Raw genomic sequence first — 20,332 nt, forward strand, 5'->3', positions numbered from 1 at the left:
CCTGGAAGAGAGTTTATGCATGAACTGTGCTTGTTTCACTAATTGGATTGTTGCACTCAGCTGCTGTGAGTTGCTTTGACAATACCCAGTGGAGCCTCTGCATTTTGTGAGCGAGGGTACAATCATGGTGCATCAGTTTCACCACAACTGTAGCTGTTTTAAAACCATCACATTTGGTGGCCACTCAATAAAGGTCATTCTGTTTGTGACAGAACAAGCCAGCCAGAAAAGAATTACATGGCTTCTGGCCAAAAAAAAAAAAAAGTGCACCAGAGAAATATTTTATCTTTAAAGATGTCTCCCTTTCTATTATTTTTTTTCCTTGGGATTTTATCCAAAGAAATGAAGTGTATTATTCATGTGGCTTTTGGGAGAAAGAGTATTTGAAATAGCCTTTTAGCAATGCATCACTGAGGTCAATATGTGTATGTCAGATACAGGTGTTGCAGTTTTATTTACTAGGCAGTGTATAGGGATGCAGTCTGATCCATCAAAGTAAGAAGCTGGCTTCCACCACATTGCACCTGAGTGTGGAACAGCTGCTTTAATGCAGTCTGAGTGTTGCTACATCAGTCTTCATCTCCCACCTTTCTTTGTGCTGGTAATGTTATTCTGGAACACTTAGGAGAAAAGGCACAATTTTGGTCTTCACATGCCAAGTGAAAATTTAAGTCATTCTTTCAAAGACAGCTGCTGGTGCAGAACCTCCCTGAGTATTTCAAAGCAATCCCACGGCACTGGAGTGTTAAAGTGGGTCCAGGAGTGTTTGAAGGTCATGCTCAGTGTTGTTGCTCTGAGAAACTCTGTGAAGGACACAGGAACTGAAGCTTCAGTAGGGAGTGAAATCTTTCTCAATTTGTCAAAAATCTATTTTATTTAAGAGGAAAATCATTGAAGAAAATACAAATAATAGGAAGACCTTTCCTGTGCCACACCAGATGTGCAGCTCCATTCAGAATTCCTAGAGGACTCAGTGGGGGGTATGTCCAGTGTATTAGCCTTTTCCATACTGCTTGAATATCATGTCAGTTGACCATGAATTCATCTCTGCAACTTTCTAAAATGTGATAATTTGGATTCAAATTTACACTTTCTCCCTTCTTTGGCCATTATAGTTTATATATTTTAAATTTCGAATGGCAAAGGGTCTTTCCCGTCATTCGGGTTTAGATGCTTAGATCTAAACTGAGTATTTTTGTAAACTCCTTCTGGAATAATGCACACCAATCTCTTTGGAAATCTGGCTGGAACAATTGCAAATGATCTCTGAATTCCCACAAAAATTCCACGTGGCTTTAGCTGAAGCATATTTAGGCTAATATTAGTTGTCAGTGTTTTAAAACTCCTGGCAGGGAATGGGCAAGATCTAGAACATGCACGATTTAGCTCTCTTCCTGCTTCACTCCCAAGGTGTTATAGTTCCAGGGTGTAAGAGGGAGAATAAAATACTACTATATGTGGAAAATGAGGTGGGAGTATGATGTGGAAGGCTGAGGAATTAGAAAGTCAAGTTATTTCTCTTGTGCTGTTCAGGATAGATAATGTGACAAATCCACTCATCTCCAAGTCCTGAGTACAGAGAGCATTTGGGAGTGTGCTTATGATGGGCTGAAGGCCTGAAGTGGTTTATGCAAGAGTACCTGGACCACTGATGTAACAAAATCAATGGGGGTGTAGAAGGGATGTGCTTCACTGCATGCCTGTAGGACCATGGTCTCAGCCCTTTGTGTTTCACAATGCCTTTATTTTGAATCATCCCTCAGTCCCACATCATCCACAGTGCCAGAGGTAAATCACAACGGGGAAGTAAATGGAGTGGAAGCCATGAAGTGTAGCAGAGGAGGACAACAGTGCTATTTCTGAAAGACAGGAGTGAAGACAACAAGGCTTCTGTTACAGGAGAGACAAAAGGGATATCCAAAGAAGGAGGACAGAGGTGCAAAGTGTAGACTTATTAAAACAGGGACAAAAATTTTGCTGCATTAAAAAGAATAAAAAGAAAAGGAATCAATGAAGTGATGGCTGTGCTCCAAACAGTGAGCAAGAATATCTGGCACCGGGAGCCAAGACCTTAGTGGGAGCTGTTAAACAGCAGTACAGCTGGAATGAGATTCTAGACCTCTTTTACACTATTTTACATAGCACAGTCATAAACCAGTCTTTAAAGAATATACTTTATAAATGTTTGTGCTTTTATTGCCCTTTTTTTTTCAGAAACAACAGTAACAGAACTTTTTGCTGTAAAAAGAAAGATGTTGCCTTGATATTTCACTGCAGGGAGAGTGTTGAGTACAATCAGGAGGGACCAGCTCCCTGGAGTTAGCACAGGCATCATATTTTGAGCCTAGAACATCTGTACATTAATAATTAGTAAGGTTAGATGGAAATTTCTTATTGAAGTCAACTCCATTTGCTTGCAGGCGTGACCGACCTGATTTTAACTTGTATTTCATACCTGCACAGAGATAACTACAGTGGCAGGAAGTGTTAAAGAAATCTTTCTTTGTTTACTTGGGGGTAAAAAACAGAAGTAGGCAAGAAGTGTCATCCTATTGCAGGAGGGCAGTGATGGAATCAGAGCCCTTTGGTTTACAGTATTGATTTGCACAAAACACAACATTTCCACTCTTCATACCAGGAACCTCCATTGTTCTGTGAAATCTTGCTTTGCTTGAATGACTACAGTTAATGCTCAACTGGGAGATCAGAAGAACTCTCAGTGCTTGGGCCTCTAGCTGTGTGTGCAGTTACTGTATATTTTCTCCTTCAGACTAGTTAATGCTAAAGTTCTTGCATATTTTAGTTTGCTAACTATTGTAGTTTGCTAAACATGCAATCAGATTTGTGAGGCTTTCTATTCATGGAAGAGTAGTCATGCATCAGTATAATATCAAAGCAAATGGAATAAAAGAGTTCTTTTGTTTCACTGAATATCAGATTGAATATTCAAATAATATATAAGTATTTTAAATAATAATAAACATTTGGCAGCATAATTGTGTGTAAAGCCCAACATAACTGGAGTACTGAGCCTGTTTGGTCTCAAGGATGTGTTTGCTATAGCTGCCTAATTTTGCAAAGCAATTCTGAGAAAACACTGAGAACAATTTAGTTTGAACCTATGAAAACAGGGAGTACGTGGTTTACATGCAGCCCCTTCCTTGTAATAGTTAATCTACTGCTTTGCAGTAGATTGGAGTGGAATTTTCTATCTTCCTTTTCTTCTTCATGCTAACAATTGATAGTCTGTCTCAGATATATGGGCATCCTATTTAGTCAGACAGTCCTTATCAGTGCACTTGTTGAACATGTTACAGTGAAATAACTAATTAACAGCATAATCTGTAGAGAATTCTGTGCCACTTTTTAAGCAGGCCACAGAGTACATATCTGAGATGCAGATACCCTATTTTGGTAAGTGATTTCCAAAGGCACACAGGACAGGTCTTTCAGAGGTATTTAGGCTTTCAACACACCGAGAATGACATTGTGAAAAGCACGTCAATGAGAACTATGTGTGGCTGTCATTGAAGGCAGTGGAATCCAGGTACCTCACCTGCTGAGGTTCTTCAGAATTTGCATCTTAATTGCCTTTGAAAACCTGCTCCCACCATCCTACCCAAGTTGCTTTTGGGCATGAAAGACAGATATCTGTGAAAATGTTGCCTCTACTGTACTGTGAAGTGAGTCCATTCCTGAGAGAGTCATAGGCAAAAGTATTTGTTGTTTCAAATTCTCTGGTTATTGCCATTTCTAGATCATTTAACAGAATCTTTACAATTTACCAAGTACACATGCAAGAACAAGATTTTTATTCTATATTTATTTATAATATAAAACTGAGACACAGTTTTACATGTTCAGTGATTTTACTGCAGCATCATGCATAGATATGAGTCTGTAGTTCAGCAGCAGTTAACAAAGATCTAGAGGACATAAAATTCATGAAGAATGCATGACCTTTTGCTGATACCACTCTATCATGGTGATCCATCAGTGTACACTTCCATTATGCTAATTTTTGGACAAATTTTGAGGGCATATGCGTGCCTGTCAAAAGGTTCTTTATATGCAGAACCAAGTTTTGCCCAAGGTAAGGTAAGGTTGAAATTCTGCTGAAGTTGTCTCTGAAGTCATATATGTCACCTGAGTCCACTTTCCCTGTGAAGCCTGTCATACTGGTATTTCTAATTGTCAGTTATTAGAGCACTAAATTAGAAAAATTCCACCTATGCCTAAGCAACATTACCTTTTTTTTTTTCTTATTTTTTAAAGTATCTTGTGCTGTAGAAAAGTCTGGATCTGAAGCCCAGACCTTGCTGATTTGTGGGGCCAACTCCAAGAATGCCTCTCTGCTTCCTTCCCCAACTGAGCACATGGAAACTTGGAGAGATGAAGCCAGAGCTAAATGCTTGAATCTATCCCTGTCTCTGTTTGGTGGATCCTTATGCTGAAATGCTTGCACGTTTCTATATAATACAGCCTAATGTTTTATGTGAGCTGCCCTCCTGGGCTAAACTGGGAGCAGCATGTGCCACAACTGCCCAGAGATCTGACGCTCCTGGGGTATCTTCCCCCATCTGAGCTTATTGTCTCCAACCCCTGTATTTAGAATGTGCAAAATAACACATTGCAGCCAAAAGATATTCTGTGTGTTAGGAGAGAAGGAATATCTGATGCTAAATGTCTTGATTTTTGGTGCAATGAAAAAGACTTCCACTAGCCAAATGGTGCTGCGAGGTTGGATAATAAAAGCAAGGCATTGTTTCCCCTTTCATCTCTTCCTTGAGTAGCAGGTGAAGCCAAAGGGATTTCCTGACTGGGAGGCAGTGGGAAGTCTCTGATCTGCAGGTTACATGAGCCTGTTGTGTGTCACCAGCCTGCAGAATACACCAGGTTATTTTTGAGACACAGAGCATTGTGCTGCAAGGAGGGGAGTTAGGTCACTGATAGAGAGCACTGAGCCAGTCCAGCCTGGTTCTGCCGCCTCAGCTGGGTGAAATGTTCTGGAAGGTAACTTGTTACCCCCAAGCTTTGTGCTGGGTCAGGTGTTGCCTATTGGTGCCATGTGAATTCTCCTGTAACTTTGTAAATTGTCATCCTGTGGCATCACTACAGGAGGAATCAGTATAAAGCAGGTCAGATCATACATTCAGTGCTCTGCTCAATGCAGGTGAACTATATTTGTACGTTCAAGCTCAATTCAGACCAAACCTGTATTACCAAGTAGTTAGCCAGTATACAGACTGGTTTAGAATTATTGTGAGGCCTTGTAATTAACAAACACATCATTGTTATGAAGAGAAACATACTGAAAAAATATAGGAAATAGTGATATATAAAAGGTCCATATTGCCAGCTATTAGCAAAAACAAGGCAGAAATACCAGTTGAGTGACAAAAATGAAACACATATGCAGACTGTGAATATGGATCCATAAATTATCATTTATATTACCATAAAATCTCATTTAAATTTCAGAATACTTTTAAGCTCAGTAGTCACCCTTTGATTGCTTTTTTTTTTGCTTTTTTTTTTGTGTTCAGAATAAATAAAAGGAAATTAACTTATGGGTTGAGATATGAAACACATTCCAGCTGCAAGGGCAATTAAAAGGCTGGCTACTAAAGGGTGAGATGTTGATGAGGAGAGACTTTGAAAGGCTGATAGCATCTGTTAATGAAAATTCTCAGAGGCATAAGATCTGTTTGCTCAGGTAGTTTGGAAACTGAAAGTGTAGATAAAGGTTAGGAAGTGGAATAAATATTTTTCTAACATGATTGACTGAAGGTCAGATAGAATAATTTTGCTATGTCTGAGGATAATTCAGCTAGCATTATTTTTTTTCCAAGACATTTATCTGAGGTGAATCCAGAGGTTCTTTTGTGATGAATATGTATTTCAATTCATAGTCTGATTACCATAATCTCCTGTGATTGTTTCTTCAAAGGAACAATATTTAGCACTTTTTAGACTCAGCAGTTCCAAACAAGTTACTAGAAGGCAGACAGCAATAATGCACACTTATGCTAAGAACCCTAATGTATCATGATAAAGAGTTAACTTGTATTACCAATGTTTTCAAGCTTACAGCATACTTTGAAATTATGTTTTTCTCTCTTTGAATATATGAAGCCAAGTTTTAGGTATTTTCAAAATCCTATGCTGTTGATAATCAAGTTTCCTTTTTTCAGAACATTTACTGCCTTTAACAGAATAAAGGCAGTGATTCTCCCTTTTAGCTAAAAAAGTTATTTAATTTTTAAAAGAATTAATTTTTATTTCCTTTCTCAGATGGCATTTCCACACAATACTTTCCTTTTTAACTCTATTTGTAATTGTATCACAATTATGCAACTTTACCTGGAATTATAAATAATGGTTTACATCAGTATCCCACCTCACTGGCAGCCTGTAGCTATTCAGCTTGCTCTAGTAAATAAGAGAAAAATGTATTCTGAAATGCCACATGGATGGAACATGGCTTTTCTTGGAGTGTAAAGACAGGTTGTCTTTTCTAGACTGATAATTGTTAACTCTGTGGTTCCTAATTAGAATTGTTCTTTTTCTGAGATAAATATGCAAACAAAATTAGGTCTCTACTTTTAACATGCAGTAAATCAGTCTCATTGGCTGAGTGTTAATCAACACATTGGGATTTTTGTTCTGGTTTTGTTTTTCAATTGCAGGTAGAGGTTGTGAGTGATACCTGATGATGATGCTTTACACAACTTTGTTCTTTTGTATGTTTTCTTCCATTTATTTCCATGCATGTTTCAAACACAGAAAATTTACATGGCATCTCTCTCTCTCCTGACTAGAGAGAGAATATAAGAGACTGTCATCCAAATGTGCCTGAAGTTAAGGACAGATGAATTCCACTTAGGCCTCGTTATGGTCAGCTCACTGTGTCTGATGGCAGGAGGATTATGGCTGAGATACTTTCTATCCATGGTGATTAGATCTGGTTTTTTCAGTAACCTATTCACAGGGGTAATGCAAAAAAACCAACAAAAAACCCCCCTCTCTGGTGGGTCTGAAGGAAAGAGTTGGTAATATCTGTGTATCTTGGTTTCTTCTAGTTTTACCCTAAGAAACTTCTGATGTGATGATATTCAAATGCTTTTCAGCTGAAGGCTGGTCTGTTGCAAGGAGCAAGAGTTCTTGCTTGCTCCATGCAAGAGGCAGTGAGGCTGTAAAACCATGGTTGTGACCTTGAAGAGATCGAAGGTGAAGAACACAAGGGAAAGCTGCATTTGTCAGGGCTGTGATATTGTATTAAAGTTATGGTGTTAGCTTCCTGATACCAGTAGGATGCAGGAGACTCAGCTAATGGTTTATTCTGGTTTTGCTGATGGCACTTGGATTCTCCTTGCTGGAGAATTCAGGGCACTCAGGGAAATTGGTGTCAGTGATAAATACCATAGGAATTTCACTCCTTAGATTTGTATCTCACTGCATCTGTAACAGCACTATGCTTACTGCCTAGTTTTAGGGTTTGGGCTGGACAGACAAAGCCCTGGACTCTGTAGAGCTTCCCTGGTGAAGTATCTGTACTTAGCCATTTCAATTAATTTTTTTTTTTTTTTTTTTTTTTTTTGTTATTCAGCTATTCTAAAGCTTGGAAGTTAATTGCTTTTAATGCTAATGTAGTTTTACAGTTTTGCGATTTGCATGTAAAAAGTTTTCACTTTGGAAGAGCTCTCCACTACTCCTAGACCCATGTCTGCCACATCTCAGCACTGTCTGGTGACAGAGTGCCCCCACAACTCTGGTAGCATCAGTGTCAGCAGTTTCATCAGCATCAGTGCAGAGGATACCCTACTGCCCATATCACTGCATAACACAGTGCTCTTCACCTTCTGTCATTTCTCAAAACTCATTATTCCTTTTTCTGATTTTCAGTGCTAATTGTTTATCTGTTATGTTTTCATCAAGTGGAATCTACTCTGATTTTGATGTGATTCCATCTTTTCTGTTCTGTTACCAATCTGTATCGAGAAGCTGTTCACTCAATTATTATTCCTATGAAAGTTATTTAATTTAAGATTTACATAGCAAAGCTAAAACTAGAACACAGCTCTTTTTGATAAACTTTGGATCATATCCTTGTACTGAGGTATCCCTATCTGTCCTGCACCAGCAGATTTGCCCACAACATTGTGAAAGTCATATGAATAAGTCCCCCTGTGGAAGTGACAGCATTGCTTACGACATCTTTTTGTCTTGTCCTTGGTTATTGAACTCTTTGATCCCTTACTACATTGCTCTCATTTTACACTGGCACAGCTTCATTCAAAAACAGTGTAGTTGCACTGACCTAAAACTTGAGTAAAATGAGAGGCAAGTTAGATGCAAGGTTGTTATGAAAGAATAGATCAAGGTGAAGTGGATTCAGAGAGAACCATTTAGGGGGAAAAACAGGTATTTTACTTGCATTCAGCAGCTCTGAATTTCTGCAGTTTTAGCTGTATCCTATCCCTAACAAACATGAACCAGATGGTTCCTGTAAATTCTCCTTTAGAGCCAGGCAAGTTCACATTCACTCAACCAAGCTGTCATAGCTATTTGTGTATATTTCTCTGTTTATGGATGACAGGTTGCAGTACTGTAGAGTATGTACAGAGTAAGCTAGGGGTTTACAGAACAGAAAAAGCAGAAATTAAAAAAAATCATTACAATGTGTTTGCTACTTGGTCTACAAGGTTGTCTGCTGCCAGAGTAGTGGAGTGTAACACTTTACATGTTGGTTACCAGCTGGAAGTGATCAGGTCAAAACCAGATGGGTTGCACTGACTCTATTTTATTTAATAATTTGAACATGTGTGAGACTGAAGGAACATTCCAGGGTCATCATTTGAATTGCTTCCTGGTGCCTCGTTTAGTAGCTTGTTCCTTGCTGCTTCTCCTACTGATGAAGTTGTTAAGCAGACCTGGATTAAGCAAAGCATACTTGCCCCACCAACATGTTGGGATTTTGGATGATGGGGAATTTTGAGGTTGGCTAGTTGTTTTTGAACTCGTCCTAACATGGTGATCTGTTAGCTTTCAAATTAGTGTTAGGTTCAGTGCCAAACACACAGAATATCCAAGTATATCTCAACTTACCAACCTCTGGTACACTTGAAGTGTAAGCTGGTGTCCTAGCAATTGTGTTTGTCATGGGGGATCACTTGCCTGGATGGCCTCTTTTTTGGTGAGTTCCTTGTGCCCTTGACAAACACAGCTCAGACTTAAATCCCTGAAGTTCCCTCATGGGCCAGGAGCGTAGATCTCGGTACGGTGTCCCAGATCCATAGCTCAAAGCACAGGTATTCAGATCAGAGCTGATGTTCATTCATGTGGCACAAGCATGCTGGGTGTCAGGAAAATCCACCCCTCATGGATTGCTGCTATTCAGCAAGGCAAGGGCAAGTGCTCTTGCATTTCTGTAGGAGGCTAAAGGTCCAAGGTCTTAGCAAGAATGTTCAGAAAAGGGATTTACATAAGTGGTAACTTTTTGCAGTAAGCACTTCGGTGCCAGCCACAAGGGCTCATGTGATACTACAGATGTTCCAGTGTGATCATTTAGTCATGTCACATTAATGATTGCAGTTATTTAAACAAGAGTAAGTTCAGTGATGTAGCACATGGAATTTCATATGGCTGAGCAAACTGCTGACATGAATTTTGCCTATGTGAATGTGGGAGAAGTTTTGTGAGCTTTCAGAGATGCAAAAGAGTGAAACTTCCTCTTCGCTTGTGTTATTAGAGTCAGTGGAGAGAGGTTTTTATCAAAGGAATAACCAAAAGAGGCACAAACTTTACTTCCCTGGCAGAAGTAGCAAGGTGCTGGCTGAGTTTGTTTCTTAGTCCAGCTTCATTCCATCTGCATTGTTCGAAGTACAGAGATAGCATTGCAACAAAAAATATTTTCACTGCTTTACAAGAAATTTATTTGGAATGCTTTCCTTCTTTGTAAGCTTCAGTCTGCAAAACTCAAAATACTTGCTTCAGCTCACTGGGAGGCAAGGTGGGCATTTGTTTGGTTTTAGTTTTATTTCTATGTTTACCTTCAGCCCAATCATTTTGAAGGCTGTTTAAATGAGAGCTAGCTAGTTGAATTTATCAATATTTTTAAAATAAGGCAGACAATGGCATATTTGAATGTTAAGGCCAGGATCATCTAAGCTTTTAGTGCTGCTGATGAAATTGACCTGTGAGATTGCACTCAAAGATGACAGGAGTGACCTGGCAAGTATGGCCACAGCCCTCAAGTGACCGGACTATTCTTAAATCTGTAATGCCAGCTTGTTAATAACACAGTGCAGAGAAGGGATGTGCTGCCTTCAGATGAACTGACCTCAGAAACAGTGCTTCCAGAAAAATGCCTGCCTTTCATCCTACTATTTTTCATGTCCAAGGTATGACTAAAAAAAAGAGGTTGAAAGATCAGATCGGGGACTAAATAATTTTTTCTTGTGGTCTGCATTGGTGTTAATGACTACAGAATGAGCAGCCACTGAATTTTGGTGATGATGTTATGTCCCAGTTTCAAGATAATCTCAAGTTTTTCTTGCCTTAACTAATATTTTTTGGCTGTCTTGACAGAAGTAGTATAAACTGACAACAGTATTGATGAAATCCCTTCCTGCACAACTTCTCCACAGACCTGTGGTGAATTATCAGTTCTTGAGTGTTTTGGAGTAAATGTGGTGCACACCAGACAAAGACTTCAGACCAGAGATAGTTGCTATGGCTGGCTGTTGCTTTCTCCTTTAGGGGGAACGAGATGAGAGTTACCTGTAAGAGTTCAGCACCTCCAGGGTGCAGAGGGGTGAGCATTTATGTGTGTCCTGAGGGCAGGGTGTGGGCAAGCACCAAGTGCAGGCCTGGTCACTGCAGTGCACATAACACAGGAAATCATTTCCCCCCTCTATTACCCAGGCAGTGCTCCCAAAATGACACAGCTGGCATGGTTATGCTAGAAAGAAAAGTTTACATTGCAAGATAAAATGGTCCTTTTAGTTAAACAATCACACTGCTTATGTAACAGCTCTTTTAATGGTAAAGTACAGCTGGAGCCTGGAACATGTTGTTTACAGAAATACCAGGTAAGGGTAATGATGGGAAATGTGGTAAATGGTGCTGGAGGCATTAGACATGAGGAGAGACCTGAGACTGGAACAGTGAGGATGCAGGTGCCACTGTCCTGTGAGAGCAGGAGGTTTGAACCAAGCTTTAGTAAACCAGAATGGGCTCTACAAAGGTCACCAGAGGACTGACTGGTCTAATGAGCTGCTGCAGGAAGGGCAAATGGTTCTTCTCAAAGCAAGGATGGGAGAGGGCCCAAGAGAGAGGAGCTGGCACAGCACAGACGGTGCCCATAGGGAGGATTTCAAGAACTGGCAGGGGTAGAGGGGACTATGATGGTGAATATTTGATGTGACAAGGAGAAAGAGGAGGCAGAGAAGCCAGAAATTACAAAGCTCTGGAACTTTTTGGTTTTAGTTTACTGTAATTGTATTTTCATGCATAGGAGAAAGAGCAAGATTACTCAGCAGCCTTTCTTGAAATGGTAACCACTGACTAATACACATGCATACAAAAATACACATATACTCACACCCACACAAACATGCAATTGCACAAAATTAGGAAAATTGCCCAACTTTCTTCTGAGATAGACAAGGTTTGACAAAGCAAATTCTGACTCAGTGTTAGCTGAAACTGGGATGCAATGGCATCTTCACTCCAGCATATTCATTTTCCTTCTTTCCTTGAGATAGTTCACGAGCTTTGTATGTGTCATTAGCAAAAAACAGAGCTACAGATATGTTTCAAGTGTCATTTTTTCATAATATTTTGAACTAATTTGTTCAATTTGGAGTAAAAAAACCTGGACTTACGGACTGTTGTTTACAGCAAGCTCAGGGATCATACTTAGATGTTATATGAATGATGAAACAAAGTTGCAAATATTTATTACTGACTGGAATAATGTATTTTCAAAAGCACATCTTTGTACACAGAGCATTTGTAAATCCCCATTAGCAGTATTTGTTTCCACATAAAAATTCCTCATTTGCAGCCAACTAAGTATCTTAGGCTTAGATCTTCCTGCTACATGTAATGCAATCACAATGCTGTCACAGACATCACAACCATTTTTGTAAAATATGATGTTAAGGAAGATTGAGTTCATTGTGCTATACATATGTAAATGCCTCTCTTTCAGTAGTCTCAGAGGAAAGAAGATGCCAGAAAGAATTCTCAACCAGTGTACATATTAATTGTCACCACCTTTCATGGGATAGTAAAGTGCATTAGTACAAAGAAAAGCATTAAGAATCAAGGAGGCTGCACAGGGAAAGTGAGGGCATTTGAGTGAGGCCTAAGGAAGTCACACGGTAAATTATGATAATCTAATTGTAATCCAGAAAATCATTCTTCCCTTGTTTCTGTCTGTAATGAGGTAATGGTGCAGCTTTTCTGGTTCACACAGCCACTACAAATTTACAGCAGGCTGTGGAAGATCAGGCTGCAGCACAAGTTCTTTGTTATTGTGGTACCTCTGCAGGGATGTCTGAGTTCACAATAGCTATGGGTGTAATTTGCAGCAGTGAACATAGTGTTCCTCTGTAGCTCAAACTCCTTTCAGTTTCAGAGACCTGGTTATCACAGAGCACGATTAAGTGGTTGTTGATCCTGTATGTTTATGTGGTTGTATGTAAGCTTTTCAAATCTGGCTGTGGATAAGAAATCCACAGTATGACTAAATAATTGGACTGAGAGTTTTGCAAATATATTATCTGGACAGAAACATCACTCATATGGACATGCTTCGGTACAATAGAACTCTACTGAAAACCACTAGGTGTGCTTGAAGTAGATGACTTCTGTCTCTGATTGGCATCTGCTCAGAATTGAAACAATTAGAACTATGCACAAAGTTAAATTTTCTGAATGAAAACAGCTTCCCAGCTACATACTAAAATAAAGGGATGCAAATCAGTATCTGGTGATTTCTACATAGGCATGACTTGACAGAGATTCTGTCTTTAGTTCCACCACTTTTCACTTAGGGACTTGATTTGGGTTCTGCCTTTTGCCGAGGCACGGCTGTTCACAAGAAATTGAGCTGCTGCTTGCCTCTGTAATTTCCCACTGTGTGGTCCTTGGTCGTTCTGTGCTGCTTCTCTCCTGCATAGAGGATGTTAACTGAGTTGGTATTACCTTAATGAACACATTGAAAGTGTGGGTAATGCTGCTAGACTCCATATTTAAAAACATTTTTTGAAATCAGAGTGAGTGTCAGTACAGTACTCTCCCGTGGTTGTGGCTCCAGTGACCGGTGCAATGACTTAATTGACATTCTTGTGCAGTGCTTGGATCCCTGCCAGTTAATGACCCATTGCTGCAGTCTGCACAGGCAAATCACCCCTTTTGTCCTGCTCCTCAGGCTGATGGACCTCTGCCCAAATAATGGCTGCAGACTCCTATTCTCAGCTGGCACAGACCCCAGCATGACCATAAACATCCCTGAAAGGATCATAATCTGGTATGTTGGACAGATTCTGATAGGCCTAGCAGTGATATACAGCCAAGACGTTCTGATGAAGTTGGTGACTTTGCCAGTGGCATAGCTGAAAGGAGAAACTGGTCCCTACACTGTTGTTTTCTCAAGCAGTGAAGCACTTGCAGGCTCTCAGCTAGTCTCTGTCCCTTTAGATGATGCAAGTTTTTGTGAACCCTTTGTCAAACATTCAAAACAGCTTTTATTTTTGTTCTGCTTTAATGGTTGTATTGTCTCTTCCCCCACAGGATTTTCCATTCTTCAGGCAATTATGGAAGCAGCAGTACAGAACAACTGGCAAGTGACAGCCAGATCTGTAGGAAGCATAAAAGATGTTCAAGAGTTCAGAAGAATTATAGAGGAGATGGACAGACGGCAAGAAAAAAGATACTTAATTGACTGTGAAGTAGACAGAATCAACACCATCTTGGAACAGGTATCTGCTTTCAGAAATTGTGATCTTTCTGTGACAGACATCATCACTATTTCCAGAATTGCTTATTTCTAGAGATTATTAAGTATCCTCTGAGATGTGAGTCCCAACAACTGGCCAGTTACCTAGTAAAATTAAAATGTCACACTGATGCTCATAATTGGTGGCAGCACTTACACGTAACCTACCAGGAAACATCATTGTGTTATTTTTTCCCAAATGTTAATAATGAATAATTTTTAGGTAGATAAAGAGCCTAGAACCTCAGCTGCCAGAGTAATATCTCTGGAATCAAAATCACTTGTAAGGATGTAAAACTGGTGCAGTTTTTTAAGTGGAACGTGAAACAAGAAATAAAAAGCCAGTGAAGTATCACAAAATCATAAAGAATTCCCAGAAGGAAATCCTGCTAATGAAAAATTCAGCTGCTAGACCAGACAATTCATTAGTACATTTTGATACATAAAGTCCTCCCCTCTGCACAGCTGGGGCTGTTGACAGGCTTAAATTGTGGGTGATGCAGTCTAAGCACCTTGTGGGGCAAAATGCATTTGGAGTGACTGTTTTGCTCTTGCATGGCTTTCCCAGTGATTGCTTTGCCCCAGAGTAATGGCCATACTCTCTGGCCATCCCAGGGTATTGCCCACTCTGCCTGTGTCAGGGGCTGTGCTCTGCAATATGCTTGAAGAGGTTTAGTAAGAAATACAAACTGTCAGAAGCAGACACAGGACAGTTCCCTGCTGCCTGGGCTCACAGTAAAGCTGGTGCTGGTGTGGTACCAAATCTGTGCTGCTTGGTTAGTCACAGGCATGTAGGAATTCTCTTGCTTTAAGACTGAAAAACCTTCTGATTACTGCCACTTCATAAATTTAACTGTGGCTTCATAGGATGGAATAGATCAATAACATTTAAATTTCATGAAGCATTAGCATATCTCTTGGAAATGTTGTATTGTAAACTACCAACTGACCTCACTGCCATAAATACTGGGAAACATGAAAAATATATTCACTGTGTTCCTTCTCAAAATATTCAGTTCCTGTCAGGCCTTGAGGTGTATCACAGAGGGTCAGTCTGTGGGCACTGACTGCCAGGTGCCCACAGCTGCTACTTACAGAGCAAGGAAAGAGGTGCTCAAGAGAGCAGGGCACAAGCTGTGCTGGCCCCTAACTCTGACAACTGCTGTGGTTGTGGTGCTAATACACAGCATTGCATTTTATGCTGTATTTTTAGGCAATATGGTGTGTGCTGTCTTTACTGAAATTCATACTGAAAAGTGTAAGAAACTTCTCATTTGTTTTTCTTTCGGTTGCTCGTGTTCTTGGAAAAGATGCAAAACACCATACCTACCCACAGCCCACTCTTTTGAAAATGCTGCAGGAGAGCACTCCTGAGCCAAGCTTAAAGAGCTCTGTGGGCCCCCTCTCAGCTGAGAAGCAAGCCTTTTGTTTGATCTGACTTCATTTACATTTTTCTCATTTTTTCTTCTATTGTCCAAGTAAGAGAAAAATAAGTCAAACCACTTCAGTGCCTACAAGGAAAGCTATATACCAAGCAAACCATGTAGCAAAAAAACCTGGTGACTCTTTTTTCTGCTACTGTTCTAAATTCAACTCTAGTGAAGTCTCAGTTTTGTTAAGTGTATGATTTGGTCTTCTGTCAGTGTTATTGGCATCTGTTAAGTAAAAATTTGCTGCTGGGGCCTCCAGGTTTCCCCAAACTCTACAGTACATGCTCGTACCCCTGATGCTAAAAATATTTTTTGTCAACAATTTCCAGAGGTTTTTTAATTGGATACTGAAAAGCAGTGACTTAAATTTCTGCAGGGAAAGTCAGTAATGGTGGATGGACCCTAGGCTGATAGTTGAACAGTTATTGTTTGTAGGCTTTTCCTTCCATCTCCTCTGCTTACCCTGTTATCTTCTCATAAAGTAGTTAAAAGTTTCCACAAACATGTGTTGTATTAAATCCATCTATCCAGTTTGCTCAAGGGAATGGAGAGTTGCCTTTTTTCAGCCAAGTGTGTTTGCTGATAGCATAATATTGCGGGGAGAGATAAGTCTGGATTTGCATATTTCAAATCTAGCGTTTTATTGCAGTTTAAAAAGTCAGTTCAGTGCTATGTGTGGAGTTTAGGAAGGCTGCTCAGCTGAGAAGCAGTAACATCTGAGCCTGGTACCACTTGCTGATGCACCTTTGCAGATGGTTTTTTTTTTTCCCAGTGAGAACAAAAGGAAGCCAAGACACCCTACCTGTCTGAGCTGCTGTGTCAGAGCACTGATGGACAGACAAACTGTGTGCCTCAGAGGGCTGGTACAGGCTGCCTCTACCCAGCTGCCTCTCCATCCCTCCCTTTTTTGTCCTCCTAGGAGCAAAGCTCCAAAGGTCAACCCTCCCTTTAGCTTCTGGGAGTGCTGCCTCCCTCCAGAGAGGGGGTTTGTGTGGTTGCTGTGTGGCACCTGCTATTTCACTCTGAGTCAGCAGCAGCACTTGCCAGTGACCCTGGATTTCAGAGGCTTAAATAGAACTTATTCAAGAAGAAAAGTCATAGCAGAAATAAACAGACTGTAAACCACTAAACAGTCTACACACGCACTGAGTTTGCTATCAGACTTTTGGGCTCTTGGCCAGCCCATTCAGCAAGCTTGTCAGTGCTCTGCTCCAGGAGCCATGTATCATGGCTTTGTGTTAGTGCTTGGATTCAGTGAGAGTGACCTCTTTTCCTGTATCAGGCTGGTCAGTGTGTGCACTTCTCTTCCTTTGATCCTTTTTGCAACCAGTTCAGACCAGGGTATGCATCTCTCCCAAAAATTCAGGCTCATCCAAAGACAATTACACATCTGGGGATTTTCTTCTGAGACTTCAGGTCATTCTGGAATATTCTGTACCTTCCTCCAGTGAGTCAATGACCTTGAGTATTCTGTGTGCCTTTAGCATATGGCACATGTGTGTATGTCCCTACATTTCCAAGACCTGTCATATGAAGTATTTCTCTTCTCAGGGCTGTCTGTACCTGATCTTCCCAGCTGTGAATAAAGGTCAGGGAAAGAGGCACCTCAGCTCCTACTCTGCCTGAGTAACCTCTTTTTGTGCCAAATTTCATCCTGTAGGCTGATTTGTTTTCATTCCCCATTCAGAAGATTTTGTGATGGGCCTTATATTTTGTCCTGGAGGTAGATACCCTGCCCAAATTTCTTCAGCTGTAGAATAGAGGGAAGCAGAGAAATCAGTAGTTATTCTGTAAGTTGCCATCTGTTTGTTCACCTGCCCTGTAGTTCTATAACCACTGAGCATGTGGATCTGTATCCCCCTTGCACAACAAAACTATATCCAATTCAATCATCTACTGGCCTCTCAGGCATACAGATAGCAACACTTATATCATGCAAAATTCATAAGCTCCCCACACTTCTTGTTCCTTGATGCTAAAATATTCCGTATTTCTTCACAGATAGATATAAAATTTTGTTCTCATAAACAGAAGAACATTTTCTTTTGAGAGCTAACAGTAAGCCTTAGCCTGTTCAACCATGTATTTAGAGACATGTTTTTGAGTTCAGAAATATGTTTTTCTTATTCCCAGAATAATAAGCTGTATTTCAGACCAGAGTGGCTTTATGTCCACTTAGAAGAAAATCTCCTGAGGGCAAATGAGGAGGAAGAAACTCCATTCAGAATCAAAATGGTGAAACTTTATAAAAGACCTATTTATCCCAGAGACTGCATGCTTTTATTGAAAGGATGCTATCTCCAAACTTAGTCATGAAGGTTAGGCTCCAAGGCAGTGTCTGTATTAAGTGAAGGCATCTCACAAAGCAAAAGTAATATTACAGTAGAGAATGCAGTCCCCAAAGTTTTACAATGACAGCCAGACTGTCAAAGACAACTGAAAGTGAATCCTCTCTAGGATTAAGAGGGGTAATCTGATTGACTGAACTCTGTCCTGTGCTCCCACTGACTATGACGACCTTCGAGTCTGAAATTCTGAGATTAGGATGGAGGTGGGCAGGTTTGCAGTACGGCCCCAGCTGCATCTCCCTGCAGAGCTGCTCAGATCTCAGAGTGAGCTCACTGCACAGCAGCTTTCACATTTAGGGTATCATAAGAATTAACACAGAACTGCAGTATTGTGTTGATGAACAGTCATTAAAAATAACAATAGTGAAAACAGTAATTGAAAAAAGTCAAGACCACTGTCATGTAAACTTCCTGGTTTATGTGTTCCATTATAAACAGATGGTCTGGTGGGGGTTTGCCTGTGTTCTCCACAGCAATCTAAAATACAATTGCCTACAAATCCAGAGGGCCCCTTGAAGCAGAGCCATGAGTAGCTTCAGCCTCTGCTTTGCTTTTAAAGCCCAGCAATGCCATGTCCTCTGAAGGCACTGCACTGCTCGGAGCAGACCCTCCAGAGCAGTGTGCCTGTCACCTTCTCCAGGGCTCAGGGCCACAGCTGTGTCACAGCCTGATTTTATCCTCTGTCTGGAGCTGTGTGAAGCAGTAGGGTTCAGCTAAGGCACCAAGAGAGTATCTGCTTTGTAGACTGTTGTGTAACATCACACTGAAACTGGTACAGGTCATTTTTACATTTCCAATGAACTAGAAACTTAAAATTTAGGACATTTCTTCATTAGATACCCATGAGTATTGTTGAAACCAGGTTGTAAAGGAGAATGAAAGGTCACTTCTTTCCCTTCACACCCAGCAAGTTTCAGCAGCTCCCAAGTCTGTGCGGGAATATGGGGAGGAAAGGGGAATTACTTAGGTCAGGCACCCTCAGGAGGTGGCCAGCAGAAGAGTAAGAATGGGGATAAGTCAAAAGTGACAGCTCTATCTGCCTTAAAGGGCCTGCTCCTGTCAGCAGAAACTCATAAAGGGCAGGAGATGAATTGCTAAAGCAGAGGGAGTAATGTCTTGGGTTAATTGCCCCACATACAGCACATTTCACACATACCTGAGGAAAGAATCTCTAGCTTGTAAAAAGGAATGTCTCTCCAAAGCCATCATCCAGATTTCATAAAACAAACCAGGTTCTAAATGACAGGAATTTATCAGAGCATTATTAGTCATCCTGCAGAATGATTGAAGTAATGGCACACAAAGTTTAAAAATGTTCAAAAGACATTAAAGCAGTTTTAAATGTATCTGATCAGTAGTAATAATAATTAATCCAGAAACATCTCACTGTGAATGTGGAAGCTTTTGTATGTAGAAGATTGCTGCCAAGCAACTATTGTTTCTTGTGCCAGTGGTGTATGAACCTGAAGTCACCATTAGTTTTTATTTTTCTGTGATTGTAGCAGCTGCTCATTTTATGTTTGATGATAATTTATGCACACACTGATGCACACACATGCATCTGCTTTTAATACTTTGCATATTTTTACCACAATATTTGTAGTATTCTGTTATGCTGTTACAGTCATGCTTACATGGTAACCTCTGCATTGCCATTAAATGTACAGAGAACCAAAATCTTTGTTTAGTTATGCTGTTGCAAGTACAGAGTCAACCGTTATCCTGAGGATGATATTTAAATTGATAACCCTGTGCTCATACAGAGATTGTATTTGCTTTGAACTTCAGTTAATAGGTAGCTGTAAAAGCTCAATTTGTTGCATAGCTCACCTTTCTGTGCAGCTTTTCAGGGCACAGAAATGGTGCATGTGTTTGCCCTGAGCCCTCTGAGGGTCCCACTCACTGTTGAGCCTGTGTCCACACTGTCTGAGCTGCTCATGTTGTTCCCCTTGTTACCCTGAGGGCCATTGGCCCTCACCTTTCCCAGCTTTGGGAGCAGATGGACTCATGGATGATTCTTGTGCCATACCTGAACTGGAGGAGGGGATTTGGTCTTTAATTAGTTCTGCAGATAGTTTTCAAAAACAGCATTCACAAGAAGTGTTTTAAAGACACGGAGTATTTGAGGAAAAGGGAGAGCTGGCTATAATTTGTTCAACATATGATTCCCTGAGATTTTTCTTTCCCTATTTGTCCATCTCTCCATCTCTAATAGCTTTGGGAATCTTTGTCACCTCTTCTAAGCTCCTGACTGATTTTGAAAACCCTCGCTCAGTCATCTCCTCCAGGTTTTAAAAATCAGTTTGTATATTTGTTGCTTTGTTTCAGTCCTGGCATTTAAATGTGGTTCTTTCTCCTTATACTAAAGGATGAGCCCTTTCATCTTAGCAGACATTACCTTAATTTCTGCATCTGTCTCTCAAATAGTTTAATGCTTGAAACTCTGCTTCTAACCAAAGCCTTTCCTTAATTAGTTTCCAAGGCAACCAACCATCCTGGCGACAATTCAGATGAACCAACTGCAGGGAGAGGAAGGAAACACACTA

The 20,332-nt window shown here is 40.4% G+C and overlaps 1 protein-coding gene across 3 annotated transcripts in view; it reads left to right on the plus strand.

Moving 5' to 3' along the window:
- GRIA3 (glutamate ionotropic receptor AMPA type subunit 3) overlaps positions 1 to 20,332 on the plus strand; it is a 144,186-nt gene that overhangs the window by 49,717 nt on the left and 74,137 nt on the right. For all 3 annotated transcript variants that reach the window (XR_007777610.1, XM_009090359.4, XM_050974474.1), the window contains exon 4: positions 13,804 to 13,991. Coding sequence is in view for 2 of the 3 variants with exons in the window: in XM_009090359.4 (XP_009088607.1) it covers positions 13,804 to 13,991 (188 nt within the window). In the remaining variant the exon portion in view is untranslated. The remainder of the gene's footprint in view (positions 1 to 13,803; positions 13,992 to 20,332) is intronic.

The sequence above is a fragment of the Serinus canaria genome, chromosome 4A (genome assembly GCF_022539315.1).
Source record: "Serinus canaria isolate serCan28SL12 chromosome 4A, serCan2020, whole genome shotgun sequence".
Lineage (NCBI taxonomy): Eukaryota > Metazoa > Chordata > Aves > Passeriformes > Fringillidae > Serinus > Serinus canaria.